Source organism: Eleutherodactylus coqui, chromosome 10 (assembly GCF_035609145.1).
Source record: "Eleutherodactylus coqui strain aEleCoq1 chromosome 10, aEleCoq1.hap1, whole genome shotgun sequence".
Classification (NCBI taxonomy): Eukaryota; Metazoa; Chordata; class Amphibia; order Anura; family Eleutherodactylidae; genus Eleutherodactylus; species Eleutherodactylus coqui.
The window spans coordinates 116,671,797-116,695,404 of record NC_089846.1 but is presented as its reverse complement, the minus strand read 5'-3'; the positions used below and the strand labels follow the sequence as shown (position 1 = coordinate 116,695,404).

Sequence of the window (23,608 nt, the reverse complement as noted above, 5' to 3'; positions counted from 1 at the left end):
AGGTCCCAAGTGGCAAACCACATCCGATTTAACTGTACGCCATCAATATAATATTTCCCCGGAAAACCCCTTTAAATTCATAGATTGTTCTGTAAATGCCTTTAAAAGTTTTACTTGCCCTGCATTCCACAAAAAACGATCAATGTATATTTTACCCCATAGAGGTAAAAGGATTGAAAGAGCAAGTAGCCCCGCTGACCTGTCATTGTCTCATCTTTCGTACAGAAGCTCCGAGTTACAAAGTAAAAAAAAAAAAAAAAAAAATCTTCGACTTCTATGGGATTAGTAATGTATGAAAAATTGCTTTACCTCGCATCTCACGGTGGGCTGCTTTGGAAAACTGTAATTTGTGCTTTAAAAAAAATGAACGCAGACATTTAAGCAAATTGCAAGCTTGTCTGGCATCTCCTTCACATCCTGCAATCGTAGCATTTTGATAATTTTGCTAATTACATGCAATATATTCTTCTAGAGCAGTGTTTATTTTAATGAGTTTGGCTTCGGAGAAGGTATTAATGATATACTGTGACTTTAATATTTCCCTGTGCTGCCAGCTAAAAGAAGCTGTCATGTTTGGTGCCAAGTATCAAAGGTATAAGTAATGCCGCGGCGAATCGAGGCTCCAATTATAAGAGCAGAACAATAACACACACCCTCGTGTGGCTGTAACATATAATTACACAGTCATGAACTTAACTTTCAAAAGGACCATCCAATCAAGTCTTAAAGAGACTTTAAATTACCATGTGCTGATGTAATCAGCCACCGGAGATACCTTAAATTAGTATGTTCGGGAGAAACGCACTATGTGAACCCTCCAACACAAACATCAATTTTCAGATCTTGATATAAATTGCAGGTGTTTGTAACACGGCAGACATAGACATAAATCAAGTAGGAAGACATTTATTAACAGAATTTGGTTCTAAAAAAGGAGACCGGAGTTTTTGAAGCGGAAGCTATGGGAATTTAAACTAAAGGATAAAAGCAGTCGAACAGCTTGCCGATAATATTTCTATAGCACCACAGGCTTCGTCGTGCAGGGTAGGGAGCTTTTACTGATGGTGGCATACATTATTTGTAGTTGGCAACACATGGCAAGAGTTTGAAGGTCCACTATCCTACCAAAAGTAATTGGGCACCTGAGCAATAATCAATAGTATTTTTTTCCATATGTTAATACTACATTGGTCCTACTGACATTGGATACTCTTCGTAGCATACTTTCTACTAACGTCTGGTATACTTTAGCTGGTGCAAGGAGCATTGACATTGGACAGTTGAACAATGGAAGAACTTTTATGGAGCAAGGAATCGCACTACTCAATCTTCATGTCAGATGGATGTACCTCGGTGTGGAGGAGCTTAGGGAACGGCCTTTTAGCTGAAGGTGTTGAGCCAACAGTTAAATATGGCGGAGGCTCCATTATGGTCTGGGGATGTTTTACGTGGCATGGTCTTGGTTCGTTGGTTGTAGGGGCAAGAACCATGAACACGGAGGTGTACGTTGACATTTTAGACTTATAATGTGCTGACAACAATGTGGCAATACTCTGGGAATGGTCAGTAAAACGTCCAACAAGACAACACACCTTGTTGGACAAATCCAATGGTGTTTTACATTGTGCAGCCCGTCCAATCGTCGAGCATCCATATCCTCAAACCAGAGTCCCAACCCCTATTGAACATCTTTGGGATGAAGGAGAATGTTGGGTCAGGAAATATGAACAGCGTCCATCATTGAGAGAGAGAACTAGCCAGGCCTTTGCAGGATCAATAGAGCGAAATACCAACTGAAGTGTAGCAGATGTTAGTAGAATGTATGCCACAGAAAGTAGCTGATGTCATTAGAGCCGAAAGAGACCCCACCAGTAGGAATGAGTGAGCATGCTCGTTTAAGGCTTATGCTCGATCGAGCATCGGTCTTGTCGAGTAACTGATTACTCGACCGAGTACCAAGCGGGGAGGCGGGGGGGGGGGGTGGTGGTGGTGGAGAAAGAAAGTGAGATCTCTCACTCTGCAGTACTTCTCTCCTCCTCCCAGGAAACAGCAGAGCAGCTCTAGTGAAGATCTCACTGTTGGCACAGCCTGGAAGTCAGGTGACCTCTGCAACCAATCAGAGGCTGCAACATTACCACTCATTCTTCTGGCATCAGCACTCACATTTTGGTTGACATGATGCCAAAAGTTTGAAATGATGACCCTGCGGCCTCTGATTGACTGTAGTGGTCACCTGACTTCCCGTCTGTGCTGATAGTGGGATCTTCACCGTTTCCTGGAAGGAGTAAGAGAGGCAAGCACTGTTTTTTTTTTTGTTTAGCTTTTTTTATTCATTGTATGAGATGCCCGGCCATTTAATTAATTTTTGTATACTTAGTCAACCCCTTGAAGATAAAAATTAGAGATGAGCGAGCGTACTCGTCCGAGCTTGATGCTCGTTCGAGTATTAGGGTGCTCGAGATGCTCATTACTCGAGACGAGCACCACGCGGTACTCGTCTCGATTAAACGAGCACTGACCATTGAATTCAATGGAGCCGGCAATACAGCCGGCTCCATTGAAAGCAATGGGCTGCCGGCGAGCGCGGGATGAATTTTCCGGAAGGGCTTAAAAATATAAGCCCTTCCCTGAAATTCATCCAGAAATGTGTAAAAAGTAAAAAAAAAATATATACTCACCTTGTCCCGGCAGACGGAGTTCAGCCGCGTCCGGCCGGCAGTTCTCCTGAACTGCTGTGAGTAGTATTCAGCAGCCGGGGATTTAAAATCCCTTCCTGCTGAATAAGCTGCCTCTGATTGGTCACAGCCTCACCAATCAGAGGCAGCTCTCACTCACCCATTCAGGAATTCATGAATGGGTGAGTGAGTGCTGCCTCTGATTGGTCCCTGCGCTGAGCCAATCAGAGGCAGCACTCACTCACCCATTCATGAATAGGTGAGTGAGAACTGCCTCTGATTGGTGAGGCTGTGACCAATCAGAGGCAGCTCATTCAGAAGGCGGGGATTTTAAATCCCCACCTGCTGAATACTACAGAAAGCAGTTCAGGAGAACTGCCGGCCAGACGCGGCTGAACTCCGGCTGCAGCGGAAAGGTGAGTATACATTTCTTTTTTATTTTTACACATTTCTGGATGATTTTCAGGGAAGGGCTTATATTTTTAAGCCCTTCCCGAAAATTCATCCCGCGATCGCCGGCAGCCCATTGCTTTCAATGGAGCCGGCTGTATTGCCGGCTCCATTGAATTCAATGGGCTAACATTGTTCTTCTCTGCCACAGCTCTTACAGCTGTGGCAGAGGAGAACGATCTTTATGCTGACAGTGCGGGGGGGGGGGGGGGGGGGGGGGGGAGGGGGGGTCTCACTCTTGCCACTATTGTGGCTTAATAGTGAGACCTCGGAGTCCGAAATGCAGCCCTGCATGTTGCTCCTCGCCTGCCCTATCCATTTCTGTGTTTTTTACATGACTTTGGTGATTTGCTAAGATTTTCACAAATGAAAACCTTAGCGGAGCACCAATCATATACAAAAATGCTCGAGTCGCCCATTGACTTCAATGGGGTTCGTTACTCGAAACGAACTCTCGAGCATCACTGAAAGTTCGACTCGAGTAACGAGCACTCGAGCATTTTGGTGCTCGCTCATCTCTAATAAAAATACTTCTTTATATTCCAATCACTATTTTTGTTGATTTTAGACAATTTTGCCTTTTTTTGCTACAAGTCAAAGTTTATTTAAGGAGCGCCCCTAAAAGGTTTCCAGGCACCATACTAGGTTACATGCAGTAGAAGGTCATCTTACTAAATGTCATCAAAGGTAATACTTGACAGGGCTTTAAGGTTTATAAATAACCAGGACAATTTGACACTGATCCGTCTCTTCTAGTGCTTGAAATCAGGAGCCGTATGCCAAGACATCATCGCACGAGATGGAAGGATTTTGATTAGATATTCTTCGTATCTAAAGATGCATGAAAAGGATTTTATGTTCTTTCAGAGTATTTTTGTCACAAAATAGTTCTTAACATTTGGGACAATTTGTTATAGTGTCGCGCTCTAAAACCGGCATGTATTTTGGATCCTGGATATCGAGTGTGTATCGGATGTAATGTATATGATTGATGCATTAATGTAAAGAATGCTACCCATATTTATGTCCCAAATGCTGTGATCTGCAGGTATATGATACTATTACTCTGGAATAACCATGCCAGGCAATATTAGGGGCTGTTTGGTTCGCATAATTTTTTAGCTCTCTGTGGAGCATATGTATTTGGATAAAAAACTACTCAAATGTCTGACTTGATGTACTAGACTATAATTGGTCAAAGGTAGCTCAAAATGACATCATTTTGACTACAATTGACCTCCTTATGTTTGTGCTTTACTTGTGTGATAGGAGATAGGATAGACAGATATGAGATAGACAGATATGAGATAGACAGATATGAGATAGACAGATATGAGATAGACAGATATGAGATAGACAGATATGAGATAGACAGATATGAGATAGACAGATATGAGATAGACAGATATGAGATAGACAGATATGAGATAGATAGATATGAGATAGACAGATAGATAGATATGAGATAGACAGATAGATAGATATGAGATAGACAGATAGATAGATATGAGATAGACAGATAGATAGATATGAGATAGACAGATAGATAGATATGAGATAGATATGAGATAGATAGACATGAGATAGATATGAGATAGATAGATGATAGATATGAGATAGATAGATATGAGATAGATAGATAGATAGATATGAGATAGATAGATAGATAGATAGATAGATAGATAGATAGATAGATAGATAGATAGATAGATAGATAGATAGATAGATAGATATGAGATAGATAGATAGATAGATAGATATGAGATAGATAGATATGAGATAGATAGATATGAGATAGATAGATATGAGATAGATAGATATGAGATAGATAGATATGAGATAGATAGATATGAGATAGATAGATAGATATGAGATAGATAGATAGATAGATATGAGATAGATAGATAGATAGATATGAGATAGATAGATAGATAGATATGAGATAGATAGATAGATATGAGATAGATAGATAGATATGAGATAGATAGATAGATATGAGATAGATAGATAGATATGAGATAGATAGATAGATATGAGATAGATAGATAGATATGAGATAGATAGATAGATATGAGATAGATAGATAGATATGAGATAGATAGATAGATATGAGATAGATAGATAGATATGAGATAGATAGATAGATATGAGATAGATAGATAGATATGAGATAGATAGATAGATATGAGATAGATAGATAGATATGAGATAGATAGATAGATATGAGATAGATAGATAGATATGAGATAGATAGATAGATATGAGATAGATATGAGATAGATATGAGATAGATATGAGATAGATATGAGATAGATATGAGATAGATATGAGATAGATATGAGATAGATATGAGATAGATATGAGATAGATAGATAGATAGATATGAGATAGATAGATAGATAGATATGAGATAGATAGATAGATAGATATGAGATAGATAGATAGATAGATATGAGATAGATAGATAGATAGATATGAGATAGATAGATAGATAGATAGATATGAGATAGATAGATAGATAGATATGAGATAGATAGATAGATAGATATGAGATAGATAGATAGATATGAGATAGATAGATAGATAGATATGAGATAGATAGATAGATATGAGAGAGATAGATAGATATGAGATAGATAGATAGATATGAGATAGATAGATATGAGATAGATAGATATGAGATAGATAGATATGAGATAGATAGATATGAGATAGATATGAGATAGATAGATAGATATGAGATAGATAGATAGATATGAGATAGATAGATAGATATGAGATAGATAGATAGATATGAGATAGATAGATAGATATGAGATAGATAGATAGATAGATATGAGATAGATAGATATGAGATAGATAGATATGAGATAGATATAGATATGAGATAGATAGATATGAGATAGATAGATAGATATGAGATAGATAGATAGATATGAGATAGATAGATAGATATGAGATAGATGTGAGATAGATATGAGATAGATATGAGATAGATAGATAGATATGAGATAGATAGATAGATATGAGATAGATAGATAGATAGATAGATATGAGATAGATAGATAGATATGAGATAGATAGATAGATATGAGATAGATAGATAGATAGATATGAGATAGATAGATATGAGATAGATAGATATGAGATAGATAGATAGATATGAGATAGATATAGATATGAGATAGATAGATATGAGATAGATAGATAGATATGAGATAGATAGATAGATATGAGATAGATAGATAGATATGAGATAGATGTGAGATAGATATGAGATAGATATGAGATAGATAGATAGATATGAGATAGATAGATAGATAGATAGATATGAGATAGATAGATATGAGATAGATAGATAGATATGAGATAGATAGATATGAGATAGATAGATAGATATGAGATAGATAGATAGATAGATATGAGATAGATAGATAGATAGATAGATATGAGATAGATAGATAGATATGAGATAGATATGAGATAGATAGATATGAGATAGATATGAGATAGATAGATAGATATGAGATAGATAGATAGATAGATATGAGATAGATAGATAGATATGAGATAGATAGATATGAGATAGATAGATATGAGATAGATAGATAGATATGAGATAGATAGATAGATATGAGATAGATAGATAGATATGAGATAGATAGATAGATATGAGATAGATAGATAGATATGAGATAGATAGATAGATATGAGATAGATAGATAGATATGAGATAGATAGATAGATATGAGATAGATAGATATAGATATGAGATAGATAGATATAGATATGAGATAGATAGATAGATATGAGATAGATAGATATAGATATGAGATAGATAGATATAGATATGAGATAGATAGATATAGATATGAGATAGATAGATATAGATATGAGATAGATATAGATATGAGATAGAAAGATAGATATGAGATAGATAGATAGATATGAGATAGATAGATAGATATGAGATAGATAGATAGATAGATAGATGAGAGCTAGAGGAAGGAATACAGACAGACAGATAGATAGGACAGACAGATACACACACATATAAGGGGCCCAGACCACTTCTCCTCCATGTGACAGCAGCAGGAGAGGCAGACTCAGCAGCTTCCATGCAGCAGGAAGCAGGGTGCAGCACATGATCACATGATCACTGTGCCCTGCCGGCCTATGTGACTTCCTCCCTCCTCCCCTGCCGGCCCATGTGACTTCCTCCCTCCTCCTCCCTGCTCTGCCGGGCTTCCTCCCAGGCTGGCCGTTCTGGCTGCTGCATGATTCTTGCTGCAGACAGAACGGCCAGCCATTATTGCATTGAATGTGCATATGGGTATAGCGCAGGGGCTGGGTTGCCATGGCGACCCCTGACGCTACGCCTATGGTGATAAGAATAACTTGGGTCAGGAACGCTTTTTTCCTCCTCAGGGAGAGCACCTAGAGAAGGAGTGAGGAAACTTATAAGACCATTCATGCTCCTCTGGGTAATATGCAAATAAGGGAGATGGAACAATACCTCTGCAGTGCCACCTATTGGAAGGCATCATTTCTGCAAGTCAATGTTAGACTATACAGTGGACAAAACAGAAAAAAGGACCCTGTGCTCATATGATGGTGTAAAGAATATAGGTGAAATGTAGAGTGTAACTTACTTCGTAGAGGAGCCCTATAGACAAACAGGGCCCCTCTAGATCTAGGATCGTCCTCAATAAACCAAAATAATCCTGGAAAGTTCAAATTTTTTATTGATAGGGCGACAGGTAAGTGTAGACACAGGCAACAATAGAAGGAAAACCTGTGCAGTGCAATGCATTTCGGAGTGGAACAAGCTCCTTTTTCAAGCACAAGTCTGGAGGTCAGTTGCCAATTGCTGGCAGTGTAGACCTGCTGAATGAATGGCCTCCTCACTCTCCTTCTAGGTGCTCCCTCTAAGGGAAAAGATAGCGTTCCTGAGTCACATCACAGGCCTCTCACTACTTAAGCCAGAAACCTACTGCACACTGATAAGTGTAAAAACCCCAAAACAGCTGTCTGTATATGGATTGTGGTTTGGCTTTCAATCCCCAGTCATTGTTACAAGGTGTGTATAAAGAGTCTAACATTGACTTGCAGGTATGATGCCTTCCAATAGGTGGCGCTGCAGAGGTATTGTTCCATATTCCTTATTTGCATAGAATAACTTGGCGCACCATGATTTTCTGTCCTTCAAAAAAAAAAACGTGCTTGATGTATACTTTTGTTCTTTACTAGAGATGAGTGAGCACGCTCGTTTAAGGCTGATGCTCGAGCGAGCATTGGTCTTCTGGAGTAACTGCTTACTCGTCCAAGCACCATGTGGGGGAGGGGCCGGAGGAGGGCGGGTGGGAGAGTGAGAGAGATTTCTCTCTATCACCCTGCTCCCTGCTACTCACCCCCACCGCTCCCCCGCATGGTGCTTGGACGAGTAAGCAGTTACTCCAGAAGACCAATGTACTCGAGCATCAGCCTTAAACGAGCGTGCTCACTCATCTCTATTCTCTACATTAGAGAATAGAAAGTTTTTCACTCCATAGACCAATTAGGACTAAACTATGCAATAGGAACTGGTTCAGTTTCCTCCCCTTTTCATTCTAAGTCAACCCATTGTTAATTGGTTGCTTCATATCAAGGGAGTTGTCGATGGCTTGCATTTATGACCCCACACTTATGGTACAACATTTACAGGTACCGCACATGTGTAGTGACTTGCCCTGCTGTCATCTCAGGTTTACTAGAGTTACTGTAGATGTGCCTCTCCCAGAAGTGCCGCGCATGCGCAGGATCGTGACTGCGCAGTATCTTCAGTTCCCTTGAATGGGAAATGTTACTCAATTAACAATGTGCAGGGTTATCACAAAAAGAGGGGGTGAGGAAAATGGATCAAGGATTTAACTGCCCATCAGATGGTTTAGTCCTAATTAGCATATGACACAAGTGGGAAAAAAAACTTTTTGGGACTATGGATCTGTTCAGAATATGGATAAGATTGTCTTAATCCCCCTATCTATGGAAAGGATTCATAGATGGTGGAAAATCAGGTGCCGGGGCGTAACTATAGAGGATGCAGGGAATGCGGTTGCACCTGGGCGCTGGAGCCTTAGGGGGCCCATAAGGCCTCTCTTCTCCATATAGGGAACCCAGTACTATGAGTAAAGCATTATAGTCGGGGGCCCTGTTACAAGTTTTGCATCGGGGCCCAGGAGCTTCAAGTTATGCCTCTGATCAGGTGTACTATTAAAGTATACACTAAGGCCCACGAGTGTTGCGGGATACGCCCGTGGATTTACACTGCAGGAGTACTGCGATAAACGCAATGGTGTCTGCGAGTGATCATGTAATTCCGCGGTTTTCATTAATACGCTATATTAATGGAGACCTCCCGCAGCATAAATCCGCAGCACATAGAACATGCCGAGATTTGTTTTTCGCTGCGGAAATCCACATCGGAATTCTAGAAGTGAGCATTGGCAGGCAAAAAACGAATATGTTTCATAGAACACAATAGCTGCAGAATTCTCGTGCGGATTTCCGCCACGGGAAACACGGTTGAAATCCGTTTGTGGGTATTCACCCTTAATGTACATTAAAAGCATAATGTAAATGGTTCCTTATTAAAAACTATACCCTTGAAGTTGGGAAAAGTGTTAACCCCTACATACCCCTGGGCATACAGTTATATCCTGGGCATGCAAGGTTTGTATGGAGCAAAATCGGAAGACAATTCCGCTCCGTACACAGCAGGTGCCAGCAATCTCTAACCGCTGACGACTACCTGCAACAGCCATGATCAACGTTCATGTGGCATTTAAATGCACTGAATGGTCTTCAGGGGTCCTGAATGGACCCTTGTGATGAGATTGCAAAGTGCCATTTAATTACCATGGTAGCATGGGCTCTTTTGAAAAGTCTTGAACAGCAGTCCGTATGCCATCTACTCTTGCCCTCTCCCAATTAGGATACTTTGTCACAGCCTACGCCTTGATGCCTCATGATTTAGCTTGAAAATGTGTTGCTGATCTGAAAAGTTGCATTTTTCTAGAGTTGCACAATAAAAATAAAAAAAATCCACTATTTGCAGGTGCTGACTTTTTATATTTTCTCTGCAATGTAAAGCATTGTGACAGTGTGGCTTTCAGCTGAGCACCACATTTAGGCTGGGTTCACACTGGGCGGATTTGTCGCTGCAAATCCGCCTGTGGCTGCTAATCCAGGGATTAGCCAGCCATGTGGACGAGATTTTTCCGAAATCTCATCCACATGGGATGGAAAATACACTGCGGCAAAGTCGGCAGAAGCCGGCGCTGGGGCACGGATTCGCCGGCCGCAGCATGTTCATTTTTTTTCTTCTTCCGCTGCGGCCGCGCTCTCCTCTATGAAAGCCGCAGCAGAAAAGCCAGCGGTCGGACCGCTTCAAAAGCTGCGGCTAAGTGCCGCGGGTTTTGAAGCAGCGCTTTTCCCGGCGGAAATCTCACGGTTTTTCGCTGCGGCCATACCGCGAGATTTCTGCTGGGATTCCGACGTGTGAGAACCCAGCATTGCACATTATCTGGGGTTGTGCTGCCTTATTCTTCTATTGTAATATGTCTTAATAGACTGGCTGTCAGAATACAGTGTTATGCAATACTATGGTATTGCATTATACTGTATGAGCAATCAAACGATCACAAGTTCCAGTGCCCTATGGGTACTAAAAAAAAAAAGTGTTCAATTTTTGGTATCGCTGCATCTGTAACAGTCGAATCTATTAAAGTAATGCATTAACTATCCCACATGGTGAACGTCATCAGAAAAAGTACTTAACTTCAGAATTTCACTTTTTTTGTTGTTTACTCAGTCTCCCAAAAAAAATATTGTAAAAAGCAAACAAAAAGTTATATGTACTCCAAAATAGTACCAATAGAAACTACTATTACAACTTAATGGAGCAAGCATGAGGATACATTTCATCCCCGTGGAGTTTGGAAGAAGAAACATGGACACTGTTTGCCATGGCAAACAAGTCCACTTTTTCTTCTTTAGGACCGCCACAACACTTTTGGTCCACTGTTCTTTCTTTCCTCTTATCTTTATCATGCAGTGTATCCTTTATATTACTATGCAATACATGTCATTAGAGATGAGCGAGCATACTCGCTAAGGGCAATTGCTCGAGCGAGCATTGCCCTTAGCGAGTACCTGCCCGCTCGAGAGAAAGGTTCGGCTGCCGGCGCGGGTGACCGCTAAGTTGCGGCAGTGAGCAGGGGCGGTGGGGTGGGGGGGGATGGGAGAGAGATCTCCCCTCCGTTCCTCCCCGCTCACCCCCGCCAGTCCCTGCCCGCCGCCGGCAGCCGAACCTTTTCTCTCGAGCTGGCAGGTACTCGCTAAGGGCAATGCTCGCTCATCACTACATATCATCATTTTAATATAATTTACAAATATTTCTCAGTACATTACATTGCTGTAGTTAAACCCAAAACCCCAGTGAGTTAAAGTTAAGAAAAATAAACTAAAAAAGACTTACTCCCGCTGGGGATCATGTCCCGGTCTGGAACAAATAGCTTGTATCCGTAGTGTTTCTCTAGAATGTCTGGAAGAATTTCTAGTGCAAACTGCTCCTCCTCCTTGCTTTCGTGATCTAATGAATCCGGATCCACTTTGGTATATGAGAGATATGCATCATATTCTTTGTTGTCTATGGAAGGAACCAAGACATAACAAATTAGAGTTCAATGTGATAGGACATTTGCTTACTTATTTGTTAGATATCTCTATGTATAAAAGTAACGATCCACATGAATGCAGTAGTTTCAGCCTACTAATTGTAATATCCATTTCATGGGATTGAAAAAATAAGCTTGAAGTCAAAGGTATATGGAACTAGGAGGTGCCTTATGGGACCCTTGGAGAGGAAAGATACCGCTGGACAGTTTAATCATTTTGGGTCATGGGAATTGTAAGGTGGCACCTTTTTGCTTGCACATTGCAAAGAAAGTAGGGTCACAAGTGAGGGGCGTTCCTGTTTTTCGGATGGTGGTTGATGTGAGTGGGCATCTGTAATAGGAAGAAGGGGCTCTTCTTTTTAGGCACACCACTACATGTTGCTTTGAAGAATAATCGTTTATGCTTTTGTATCTTATGTAGCCAAATTCAGTTGGCCAAGTGATGTTTGCTCTTATGACCAAATCATTCAAAGGATGCTCAAATGGATTTCGGATACTTGTATTTTCTCTTACAATATCATGTTAAAATTAGATTTTCATAATCACATCATGCACCATGTCACTCAGACTCTACCAATTCCATTTGATTCAACAGAGTTCTGGTTTTTATGAAGAGTTGGCCAAATTTGACTAGTTCCTTGACCTCCATGGATGAAACCAACTGCTATGATGACCAAGTGACAGTCTATCTTTAAACCACACCGTTGGCTTGACCAGCGTAGGACATATTTACCCAAATCCATCGGCCCCCAAGCCCAGTGGGAGTTGAAATCTTTTCAGTAGTGATGAGCGAACTTTTGAAAAGTTTGGTTCGGTCCGAATTAGTTTGAACCAAACTGGAACTTCACCAATACCCCTAAAACTGTGTAACACTGTCTAAGATCAATAAAAGCCCTCTATAACACTCTTGGGTTACCTAGGATTGTAGGGAAGTACTTTTGAGCTGTTTTTAAAGCAAAGTTAAGAAGAAGGAAGAAAAAAAAAGGTAAAAGGAAAGGGGAGAAAAAAAGACGGAAAAAGGAAAAGTAAGAGGAGAAAAAAGTAGAAGGAAAACTGAAAAAGGGAGAAAAAACAATTATTTTTTCTTCTTTTAACGCTTCTTCTTTTCTCTTCCTTTTCCTTCTTTTTTCTTCTTTTTTAACCCTTTGCAATCCAATTTTGGATTCAGAGTTTTCTAGGGGGCTTACTCTTTCTGCCTTTATACAATGGCGCCATCTGCTGGCTAGAGCCAGTACTGCGGTATGTGACATGCTGGAGAGGCCCCCGACAACAGAGCGGCCAGTAATCTACAGTAAGAATACCCTGCCGGACGTCTTCTGACATCGGAGCTGTACAGCCTTCAATCAGAATGTCTTCAGACATCAGTCAGTGGATTGGAAAGGGTTAGAAAAGAAATATTTTAGTGGGTTTGGCCAAGTCGAGCCTACATTTTCTTCAAACTGAAGTTTTAGCAAAGTTCGATCTGAAACAGGTTTGTACTGTTTAGGGTCGCTCAATACTACTGTTCAGCTTTTCCTAGCACTGATGATGACATAAAATTGAGTCAGAAATATATCTTACATATACCGGCAAGTCTGAAACCGTTATTATGTAGCAGACTTGGATGGCTCACTATCCATCCACTTTTCATCTGCTGCTGTAGAGTATTTCATCTTGCCAGCTCTTTAATGTAAGGCTAATGGCAGACAAGGCAGATATTTTATGGCGTGGCTTTTGGTGCAGATTTTGCAGTGTATTTGCTGAAAATTTCCCTCTATGCAATGTTAAAAGTGAAATCTGTGCTGGATCCATGATCAAAATCGCCAACCTTTTTGCATAAGCTGTGTATTTTATATTTACAAATCCTCAGCAATTTCTCACTTCTGTACATGTGGGGGGGGGGGGGGGGGGGGGTTTCAAAAGCTCCATCAATCCATATGTCGTGTACTAAAAATTGCTATAGATTTGCAGTGTGGAATTTATACTCCAAACCCACTGCAATTCTTCAAAATCTTAATGTGGTTTTAGTCTTAAGATTTTCTAGATTATTTTCATGTACAGTGCATTAGGGCCTATGCACAACACATTCTTGCATCCTGTCAAAAGGAACGGTTTTTGTCAAATATACCATTAAAACAGGAGGCAACAGAATACAAAAATTATGCAGGCTCCATTTTCCAACCTGTAATACCAGTAATACCGTAGTAACAATAGTAACCCTCTTAATGGCCCTAGTAGCAATAGTGCCCCACACAGTGGCTATAGTATTAATGGTGACCCTCATGATGGCCACAGTAGCAATAGTTAACTCCCCCTCCGGCAGCCACAGCAGTAATGGTGACCCCCCTCATGGTGGCCACAGTAGTAATGGTGCTCTCCCTCTTGTGGCCACAGTAGTAATAATGACCCCCAATAATGACTATTGCTCACAGTAGTAATGGTGACTCCCCCACTAGTGCTCACAGTAGTAATGATGACCCCTACACTAGTGCTCACAGTAGTAATGGTGACCCCCCCCCACTAGTGCTCACAGTAGTAATGATGACCCCCTCCCCCCACTAGTGCTCACAGTAGTAATGGTGATCCTCCCCACTAGTGCTCACAGTAGTAATGGTGCCCCCCCCACTAGTGCTCACAGAAGTAATGGTGATCCTCCCCAGTAGGGCTTACAGTACTAATGGTGACAACCCCCCCCCCCCCCACTAGTGCTCACAGTAGTAATTGTGATCCTCCCCACTAGTGCTCACAGTAGTAATGGTGACCCCTCCCCACTAGTGCTCACAGTAGTAATGGTGATTCTCCCCATTAGGGCTCACAGTAGTAATGGTGACCCCCCCCCCCACTAGTGCTCACAGTAGTAATGGTGACCCCCCCCCCCCACACTAGTGCTCACAGAAGTAATGGTGACCCCCCCCAATAGTGCTCACAGTAGTAATGGTGATCCTCCCCACTAGTGCTCACAGTAGTAATGGTGACCCCCCCACTAGTGCTCACAGTAGTAATGGTGACCACCCCACTAGTGCTCACAGAAGTAATGGTGATCCTCCCCAGTAGGGCTTACAGTACTAATGGTGACAACCCCCCCCCCCACTAGTGCTCACAGTAGTAATTGTGATCCTCCCCACTAGTGCTCACAGTAGTAATGGTGACCCCTCCCCACTAGTGCTCACAGTAGTAATGGTGATTCTCCCCATTAGGGCTCACAGTAGTAATGGTGACCCCCCCCCCACTAGTGCTCACAGTAGTAATGGTGACCCCCCCCCCACACTAGTGCTCACAGTAGTAATAGTGACCCCCCCCCCCCCCAATAGTGCTCACAGTAGTAATGGTGATCCTCCCCACTATTGCTCACAGTAGTAATGGTGTTCCTCCCCACTAGTGCTCACAGTAGTAATGGTGACCCCCCCCCCCCCACTAGTGCTCACAGTTAGTAATGGTGATCCTCCCGACAAGGGCTTAAAGTAATAATGTTGACCCCCTCCCCCCACTAGTGCTCACAGTAGTAATTGTGATCCTCCCCACTAGTGCTCACAGTAGTAATGGTGACCCCTCCCCACTAGTGCTCACAGTAGTAATGGTGATTCTCCCCATTAGGGCTCACAGTAGTAATGGTGACCCCCCCCCCACTAGTGCTCACAGTAGTAATGGTGACCCCCCCCCCCCCCACACTAGTGCTCACAGTAGTAATGGTGACCCCCCCCAATAGTGCTCACAGTAGTAATGGTGATCCTTCCCACTATTGCTCACAGTAGTAATGGTGATCCTCCCCACTAGTGCTCACAGTAGTAATGGTGCCCCCCCACTAGTGCTCACAGTAGTAATGGTGCCCCCCCACTAGTGCTCACAGTAGTAATGGTGACCCCCCCACTAGTGCTCACAGTAGTAATGGTGACCACCCCACTAGTGCTCACAGAAGTAATGGTGATCCTCCCCAGTAGGGCTTACAGTACTAATGGTGACAACCCCCCCCCCCCCCCCACTAGTGCTCACAGTAGCAATTGTGATCCTCCCCACTAGTGCTCACAGTAGTAATGGTGACCCCTCCCCACTAGTGCTCACAGTAGTAATGGTGATTCTCCCCATTAGGGCTCACAGTAGTAATGGTGACCCCCCCCCCCCCACTAGTACTCACAGTAGTAATGGTGACCCCCCCCCCACACTAGTGCTCACAGTAGTAATGGTGACCCCCCCCCAATAGTGCTCACAGTAGTAATGGTGATCCTCCCCACTATTGCTCACAGTAGTAATGGTGATCCTCCCCACTAGTGCTCACAGTAGTAATGGTGACCCCCCCCCCCACTAGTGCTCACAGTTAGTAATGGTGATCCTCCCGACAAGGGCTTAAAGTGATAATATTGACCCCCTCCCCCCACTAGTGCTCACAGTAGTAATGGTGATCCTCCCCACTAGTGCTCACAGTAGTAATGGTGACAACCCCCCCACTAGTGCTCACAGTAGTAATGGTCACGCCCCCCTCACTAGTGCTCACAGTAGTAATGGTGACCCCCCCCCCCCCCCACACACACTAGTGCTCACAGTAGTAATGGTGATCCTCCTCACTAGTGCTCACAGTAGTAATGGTCACCCCCCCCCCCCACTAGTGCTCACAGTAGTAAGGGTGATCCTCCCCACTAGGGCTTACAGTAGTAATGGTGACCCCCCCCCCCCCACTAGTGCTCACAGTAGTAATGGTGATCCTCCCCACTAGTGCTCACAGTAGTAATGGTGATCCTCCCCACTAGTGCTCACAGTAGTAATGGTGACCCCCCACTAGTGCTCACAGTAGTAATGGTGACCCCCCCCCCCCCACTATTGCTCACAATAGTAATGGTGATCCTCCCTACAAGGGCTTACAGTAATAATGGTGACCCACTCCCCCCACTAGGGCTTACAGTAGTAATGGTGACCCCCCCCCACTAGTGCTCACAGTAGTAATGGTCACGCCCCCCCCCCCACTAGTGCTCACAGTAGTAATGGTGACCCCCCCCCACTAGTGCTCACAGTAGTAATGGTGATCCTCCCCACTAGTGCTCATAGTAGTAATGGTGACCCCCCACTAGTACTCACAGTAGTAATGGTGATCCCCCCCACTAGTGCTCACAGTAGTAATGGTGATCCCCCCCACTAGTGCTCACAGTAGTAACAGCACTCCCAACAGTGACCCCTGCTATTAGTCCAAGTAACAATAGTGACCCCTACCTGGGTCTTTAGTTCCAGTCTGGTGGTGGTGGCAGCCACTGTCGCTGTAAACAGAGTATTAGCGCTGCATACAGGCCGGCATTTGCATGCACAAATGCAGATGCCAGGGTAGAGGTCAGGGGTCACACTTAGATTACAGCAGTGGTAGGGGTGCCCTTTGGTTGGAGGTAAACTTGTTGATACTGCATATGTGAAGTCTGTTTCACATCATGTTTGGGCGATTTGCTCTGCGGCATCGTATGTCTCTAATCTAGATGACGATCAGATCTCAACATAAGAGAAAGCGAAACCTTCCTTTAGGCCACCTTTACGGATTTGCTGCAAAAACTCTGCAGCATTTATAATACAAGCCGTGTGGAGGGGATTTAAAAAATCTCCATCAAGTGGTGTGGAAAACTTCCACAAAGAATCTGCAGTGTTTTTTCTTTATTTTTTAAACGCTGCGGATTCTAAAGCCACAGTGTGCCTATATATCCTGTGGAGTTATGCTCCGCAACTCCCCCCCTGCTACACAAGGGTTAAATCCAACAGCATTTCTGCAGTTAACACGGCTAAATCTATACCATTTAGGGGCAAATTTGGCCTCTGTGGCTTTACAGTGCAATTGTGGCGGCTTTTCAGTTATGGATTGCTTGCAGCGATTCCACTGTGTTTAAGGCGGCCTTAGGCTGGGTTCACACAGGGCGGATTTGCTGCGGTTTTGCCGCAGCAGATCCGCCCGCGGCCGCTAATCTCGGGGTTAGCCAGCCATGTGGATGAGATTTCTCAGAAATCTCGTCCACACGGGACGGCTAATCTGCTGCGGTAAATCCGGTTGAAGCTGCGGCTGCCGCAGCCGCGGTTTCAAAAGATGCAGCATGTCTATTTACTTTTTTTTTGTTTATTTTCGTCGCGGCTGCGCTCTCCTCTATGGAACGCCGTCCGCAACGGAAAAGCAAGCGGCGGTTCTCCCGGCGGAAATCTCGTGGTTTTTGCTGCGGCCAAACCGCGAGATTTCCGACGGGAATCCGCCCTGTGTGAACCCAGCCTTAGGGTAATGTTCACATGTACGGAAATGGTGTAGAAAATCTGCATCAAAAGCACGTCAAAGACCGCATTAAAATTTGCATCAGTGGCGTGGATTATCACTAGAGATGAGTGAGTATACTCGCTAAGGCACATTACTCGAGCGAGTAGTGCCTTAGCCGAGTATCTCCCCGCTCGTCTCTAAAGATTCGGGGGCCGGCGCGGGTGACAGGTGAGTTGCGGCGGGGAGCGCGGGGGGAGAGATCTCCCCTCCGTTCCTCCCCACTCTCTCCCGCCGCTCTCCCCCGAATCTTTAGAGACGAGCGGGGAGATACTCGGCTAAGGCACTACTCGCTCGAGTAATGTGCCTTAGCGAGTATACTCGCTCATCTCTAATTATCACGTGTTTTTTTATTTTATTTTTTTTACAGTTTTGATGGAGATTTTGTAGCACATTTCTTTGCTACAGAAAATCCCCACCATTTCAGTTTTGTGGGAACATAACCTATCGGTGTGTTCAGACTGGAATTTACTGCATGAATTCAATCTCTAAAAACCTTGCCTTGAGTAATCCTTGGGGTCGATGGTTCATAACCCCGTAGTTGGCTATGCATATGATCATGATTTAAAAATCCCCCCCCCCAACTCCCCCACCAACCCACACACTCTTATTGTTGGGATCAAGTGTGTGCTGCTGGAAACTGTACAAATTTGAGAATTCTAAAAACCTTGCCAAAATCTTGTCACTTGGCGAAATATAAGTGCGGAATTTCGCCATTGAACTTGTAACTTCTTGTTGCGAAAACAAGTGAAAACGCATCGGAATTTCGCACGTGGATTTTGCCCATTGACGGGGCTGAATCCATGAGTGGATCCTTGGCAAAAAGACACGGATTTTGCTGAGGTTTTTAAAAGTGAAATTCATGCAGAAAATTCCACTGCAAATTGCTCTGTGTGAGCATACCCCAAAGAATCATCATGGAAGGTCTCCTGTCTCACTTGTACTGAGACTCGATCTACTACTGGCCAACAAAAATCCAGTAGTGACTAAAAGGTACATTTACACCCACAGATGATCGCTCAAAATTGGTCAGTAACTGACAGTTTTAAGCGATCATTTTGCATAGGTACTAATGGGCTAATCAGCCCTTTAGTACTTCATTGCATGTATTTAGAGAACAGCAGGCGGTCTGTTCTCTAAATACATCTCTATTGTTCTCCAACTAGACAGCGGCTGTTAACAGCTGTTAAAGAATGTTATCAGAGCTGCCCACAGAGAACTCAGCCTGAGGTCCGTCTTATCAGGGACAATGGATTTCTCACTGACCTAAAGTCAGACGGCTTTTGAGCGATAATCGTTGCGTGTAAAAAGGCCTTAAGGGTGGGTTCACACGTCGCCGACTTGCTGCAAATTTCACACTTTCCAGTTAAATTCAATTGAAAGGGTGAAATCTGAGCAGACTTGCAACAAATCATCTGAGTCTGAACATACTCTGAATCTCCCAAACCTGATGAGCAAGGTGCCTTAGATATCACGGTGCAGCAATTAAAGTGACAAATTCAATTCTGTTCTTACTATATAAGGAGAACACGTTAAAAAGGAATTAAAGGGCAATTTCATTTAGATAAAAAATAACCGTTTAGATCTCTGTGGGGGGCTTTATTTTAGAATTAGTGAGCCCAGTAAGCCTGACAGAGTATTTTCCTCACTGCTTCTGACAAGGCTTGGTGGAGACAATGCGACCAGCCCTTAAATAGTAAAAAGAACATTCAGTCTCAAGGCAAAGTGGCAGAATTTAATTAAAAATTTAATTTTTTTCTTATTTTTGACTTTTTTTTCAACATCTATGTCCCCCATGACATCATATAAGACCTCTGGGGGACATTCACAATGTATTTTCTTTTTATTTCATACTTTTCTACTATAACTAGTACAACCCTAAAGCCCCAGCTACAGGGGAAAACATCCCCCTTGTGCCACATCTGAGGGTCTGATGCATGCGTAGTGACTTATTTTGGGATGTCAAGCTATGAGGGATTGATTTCGTTAAAGAATGCAAAGAGCGCCGGACATGCGCAGGTGGTGAATCGCCAATCGGACAGTTTATCTGGCATTTACATACTGCATAGGAAACCTAGCGAAGTAGATAATTTGGGATAGGAGTAGAGATGAGCGAGCATACTCGCTAAGGACAATTGCTCGATCGAGCATTGTCCTTAGCGAGTACCTGCCCGCTCGGAAGAAAAGGTTCGCCTGCCGGCGCGGGTGAGAGGTGAGTTGCGGCAGTGAGCAGGGGGAGCGGGGGGTAGAGAGGGAGAGAGAGATCTCCCCTCCGTTCCTCCCCGCTCTCCCCCGCCACTCCCTGCCCGCCGCCGGCACCCGAATCTTTTCTTCTGAGCGGGCAGGTACTCCCTAAGGACAATGCTCGATCGAGTAATTGCCCTTAGCGAGTATGCTCGCTCATCTCTAGATAAGAGCATCTATTGGAAAAAAAAGTATGGCTTCATCTAGCTGTCACACATCTATATATATAAAGCTGAAAGTCCTCACTGACTCACTCACTGACTCACTCACTGACTGACTCGCCAAAAGTTCTCCAACTTCTCAATGTCGTAGAAACATGAATTTTGGCACGAGCATAGAGAATCTCCAAAATAGGAAAAGTAATTGGGTCCCAACTCGATTATTCAATTCTAGCGCAAAAGAATTGGTGTCGAAATTTAACGTACATAATCTAAATCTCTCACTTCCCAATGTCATAGAAACTTAAAACTTGGCACGGGCATTGATTATGTCATAAATAGGAAAAGCTAATGGGTCCCAACTCCATTATTCAATTCTATGCGCAAAAGAATTAGCGTCCAAATTTTACGTACAGAATGTAATTTTCTCACATAGAAACTTAAAATTTGGCACAGGCATTGATTATGTCATAAATAGGAAAAGCTAATGGGTCCCAACTCCATTATTCAATTCTATGCGCAAAAGAATTAGCGTCCAAATTTTACGTACGGAATCTAATTCTTTCACTTCCCGGTGTCATAGAAACTCGAAATTTGGCAGTAGCATTGATTATGTCATAAACAGAAAAAGCTTATGGGTCCCAACTCCATTATTCAATTCTATGCGCAAAAAAAAAATTAGCGTCAAAATGTTACGTACGGAATGTATTTTTCTCACTTTCCGGTGTCATAGAAACGTGAAATTTGGCACGGGCATTGATTATGTCATAAATAGGAAAAGCTAATGGGTCCCAACTCCATTATTCAATTCTATGCGCAAAAGAATTAGCGTCCAAATTTTACATACGGAATGTAATTTTCTCACATAGAAACTTAAAATTTGGCACAGGCATTGATTATGTCATAAATAGGAAAAGCTAATGGGTCCCAACACGATTATTCAATTCTATGCGCAAAAGAATTAGCGTCAAAATTTTACGTACGGAATGTATTTTTCTCACTTTCCAGTGTCATAGAAATGTGAAATTTGGCAGTAGCATTGATTATGTCATAAATAGGAAAAGCTAATGGGTCCCAACTTGATTATTAAATTCTATGTGCAAAAGAATTAGCGTCCAAATTTTACGTACGGAATGTAATTTTCTCACATAGAAACTTAAAATTTGGCACAGGCATTGATTATGTCATTAATAGGAAAAGCTAATGGGTCCCAACTCCATTATTCAATTCTATGCGCAAAAGAATTAGCATCAAAATTTTACGTACGGAATGTATTTTTCTCACTTTCCGGTGTCATAGAAACGTAAAATTTGGCACGAGCATCGATTATGTCATAAATAGGAAAAGCTAATTGGTCCCAACTCGATTATTCAATTCTATACGCAAAAGAATTAGCGTCCAAATTTTACGTACGGAATGTATTTTTCTCACTTTCCGGTGTCATAGAAACGTAAAATTTGGCACGAGCATTGATTATGTCATAAATAGGAAAAGCTAATGGGTCCCAACTCCATTATTCAATTCTATGCGCAAAAGAATTAGCGTCCAAATTTTACGTACGGAATGTATTTTTCTCACTTTCCGGTGTCATAGAAACGTAAAATTTGGCACGAGCATTGATTATGTCATAAATAGGAAAAGCTAATGGGTCCCAACTCGATTGTTCAATTCTAAGCGCAAAAGAATTAGCGTCGAAATTTTACGTATGGAATCTAATTCTCTCACTTCCTGATGTCATTTTATATAAAGGAAACGTCGCATGGTTACCTCCCGTGGTGTTTCCTGGGTAACACAGAAGTATGCAAAATGGTGAACATATGTTTTTCCGGTATCTCTAAAGTAACCACGACTTCATAAGATTTCCGTGTGAACACCAGATAAACACCAGTACCAAATTAACTTGGGCGAAGCCGGGTATATCAGCTAGTCTGTTCATATAATTAGGCTACAGCAGTAAAATGACGCGACAAACTAAAGGAATTTAAGAAACCTTTACAGCACTTCATGAAGGTTTTATGCTGCTTCCTCACTGTTTTTTGATATCAAGCACTGAAGGGAACATGTGTTATCGTTTTTTGCACCTTTCTACGTGTGTAATTAAAGATTTTTTTTTTTAATGCAGTGAAACTACAAAACCAGTTTGATTATATAAATCATAACAAATGCAAGCCAAACTTAAACATTCAGAAAGTAAATCTAGCATCTGTCTTCGACATAATGATCAACCATCGCAGCCTCGTGATCGATGGCAGCTTGGAAACGATAAGCCACGTGTCCGCAGGCATCCCTACACATTTGGACTAGAATGCTATAGAGTTCCTCAGTGATGGCAAGTTTCAATTCGTTGACTGTTAAGATGTTTGTAAACTTTATCCTTAAGATAGCCTCAAAGGAAATAGTCAGGTGGGCTAAGATCTGGGGATGTTTTCAATGACGTGTGGCGGCAGCAGGACGGGGCTCCAATTTATCATGCTGGGAAGACGAGAAGTTTCCAGAGTGTTGGATAGGCAGACTTGGGCCAGTGGACTGGCCGGCTCGCTTACCCCACCTGACTTTTCTTTGGGGCCATCTTAACCCTTTCCAATCCACTGTCTGACGTCTAAAGACATTCTGATTGAAGGCTGTACAGCGCCGATGTCAGAAGACGTCCGGCAGGGTAGTCTTACTGTATATTACTGGCTGCTCTGTTGTTGGGGGCCTCTCCAGCATGTCCCATACCGCAGTACTGGCTCTAGCCAGCAGACGGCGCCATTGTATAATGGCAGAAAGAGAGAGCCCCCTAGGAAACCTAGAATCCAAAATTGGATTGCGAAGGCTTAAAGGGGTTGTCCCGCGAAACAAAGTTGGGGTATACACTTCTGTATGGCCATATTAATGCACTTTGTAATGTACATTGTGCATTAATTATGAGCCATACAGAAATTATTCACTTACCTGTTCTGTTGCTAGCGTCCTCGTCTCCATGGTGCCGTCTAATTTTCAGCGTCTAATCGCCCGATTAGACGCGCTTGTGCAGTCCGGTCTTCCCCGTGTTGAATGGGGCTGCTCGTGCTGGAGAGCTGCTCCTCGTAGCTCCGCCCTGTCACGTGTGCCGATTCCAGCCAATCAGGAGGCTGGAAT

At 42.8% G+C, this 23,608-nt stretch overlaps 1 protein-coding gene across 1 annotated transcript in view; it reads right to left on the bottom strand.

The window, feature by feature from the left end:
- Positions 1-23,608, bottom strand: part of IL1RAPL2 (interleukin 1 receptor accessory protein like 2) — an 824,602-nt gene that overhangs the window by 3,073 nt on the left and 797,921 nt on the right. Inside the window, exon 10 of the mRNA XM_066582114.1 lies at positions 11,644-11,814. Coding sequence (XP_066438211.1) covers positions 11,644-11,814 — 171 coding nt within the window. The remainder of the gene's footprint in view (positions 1-11,643; positions 11,815-23,608) is intronic.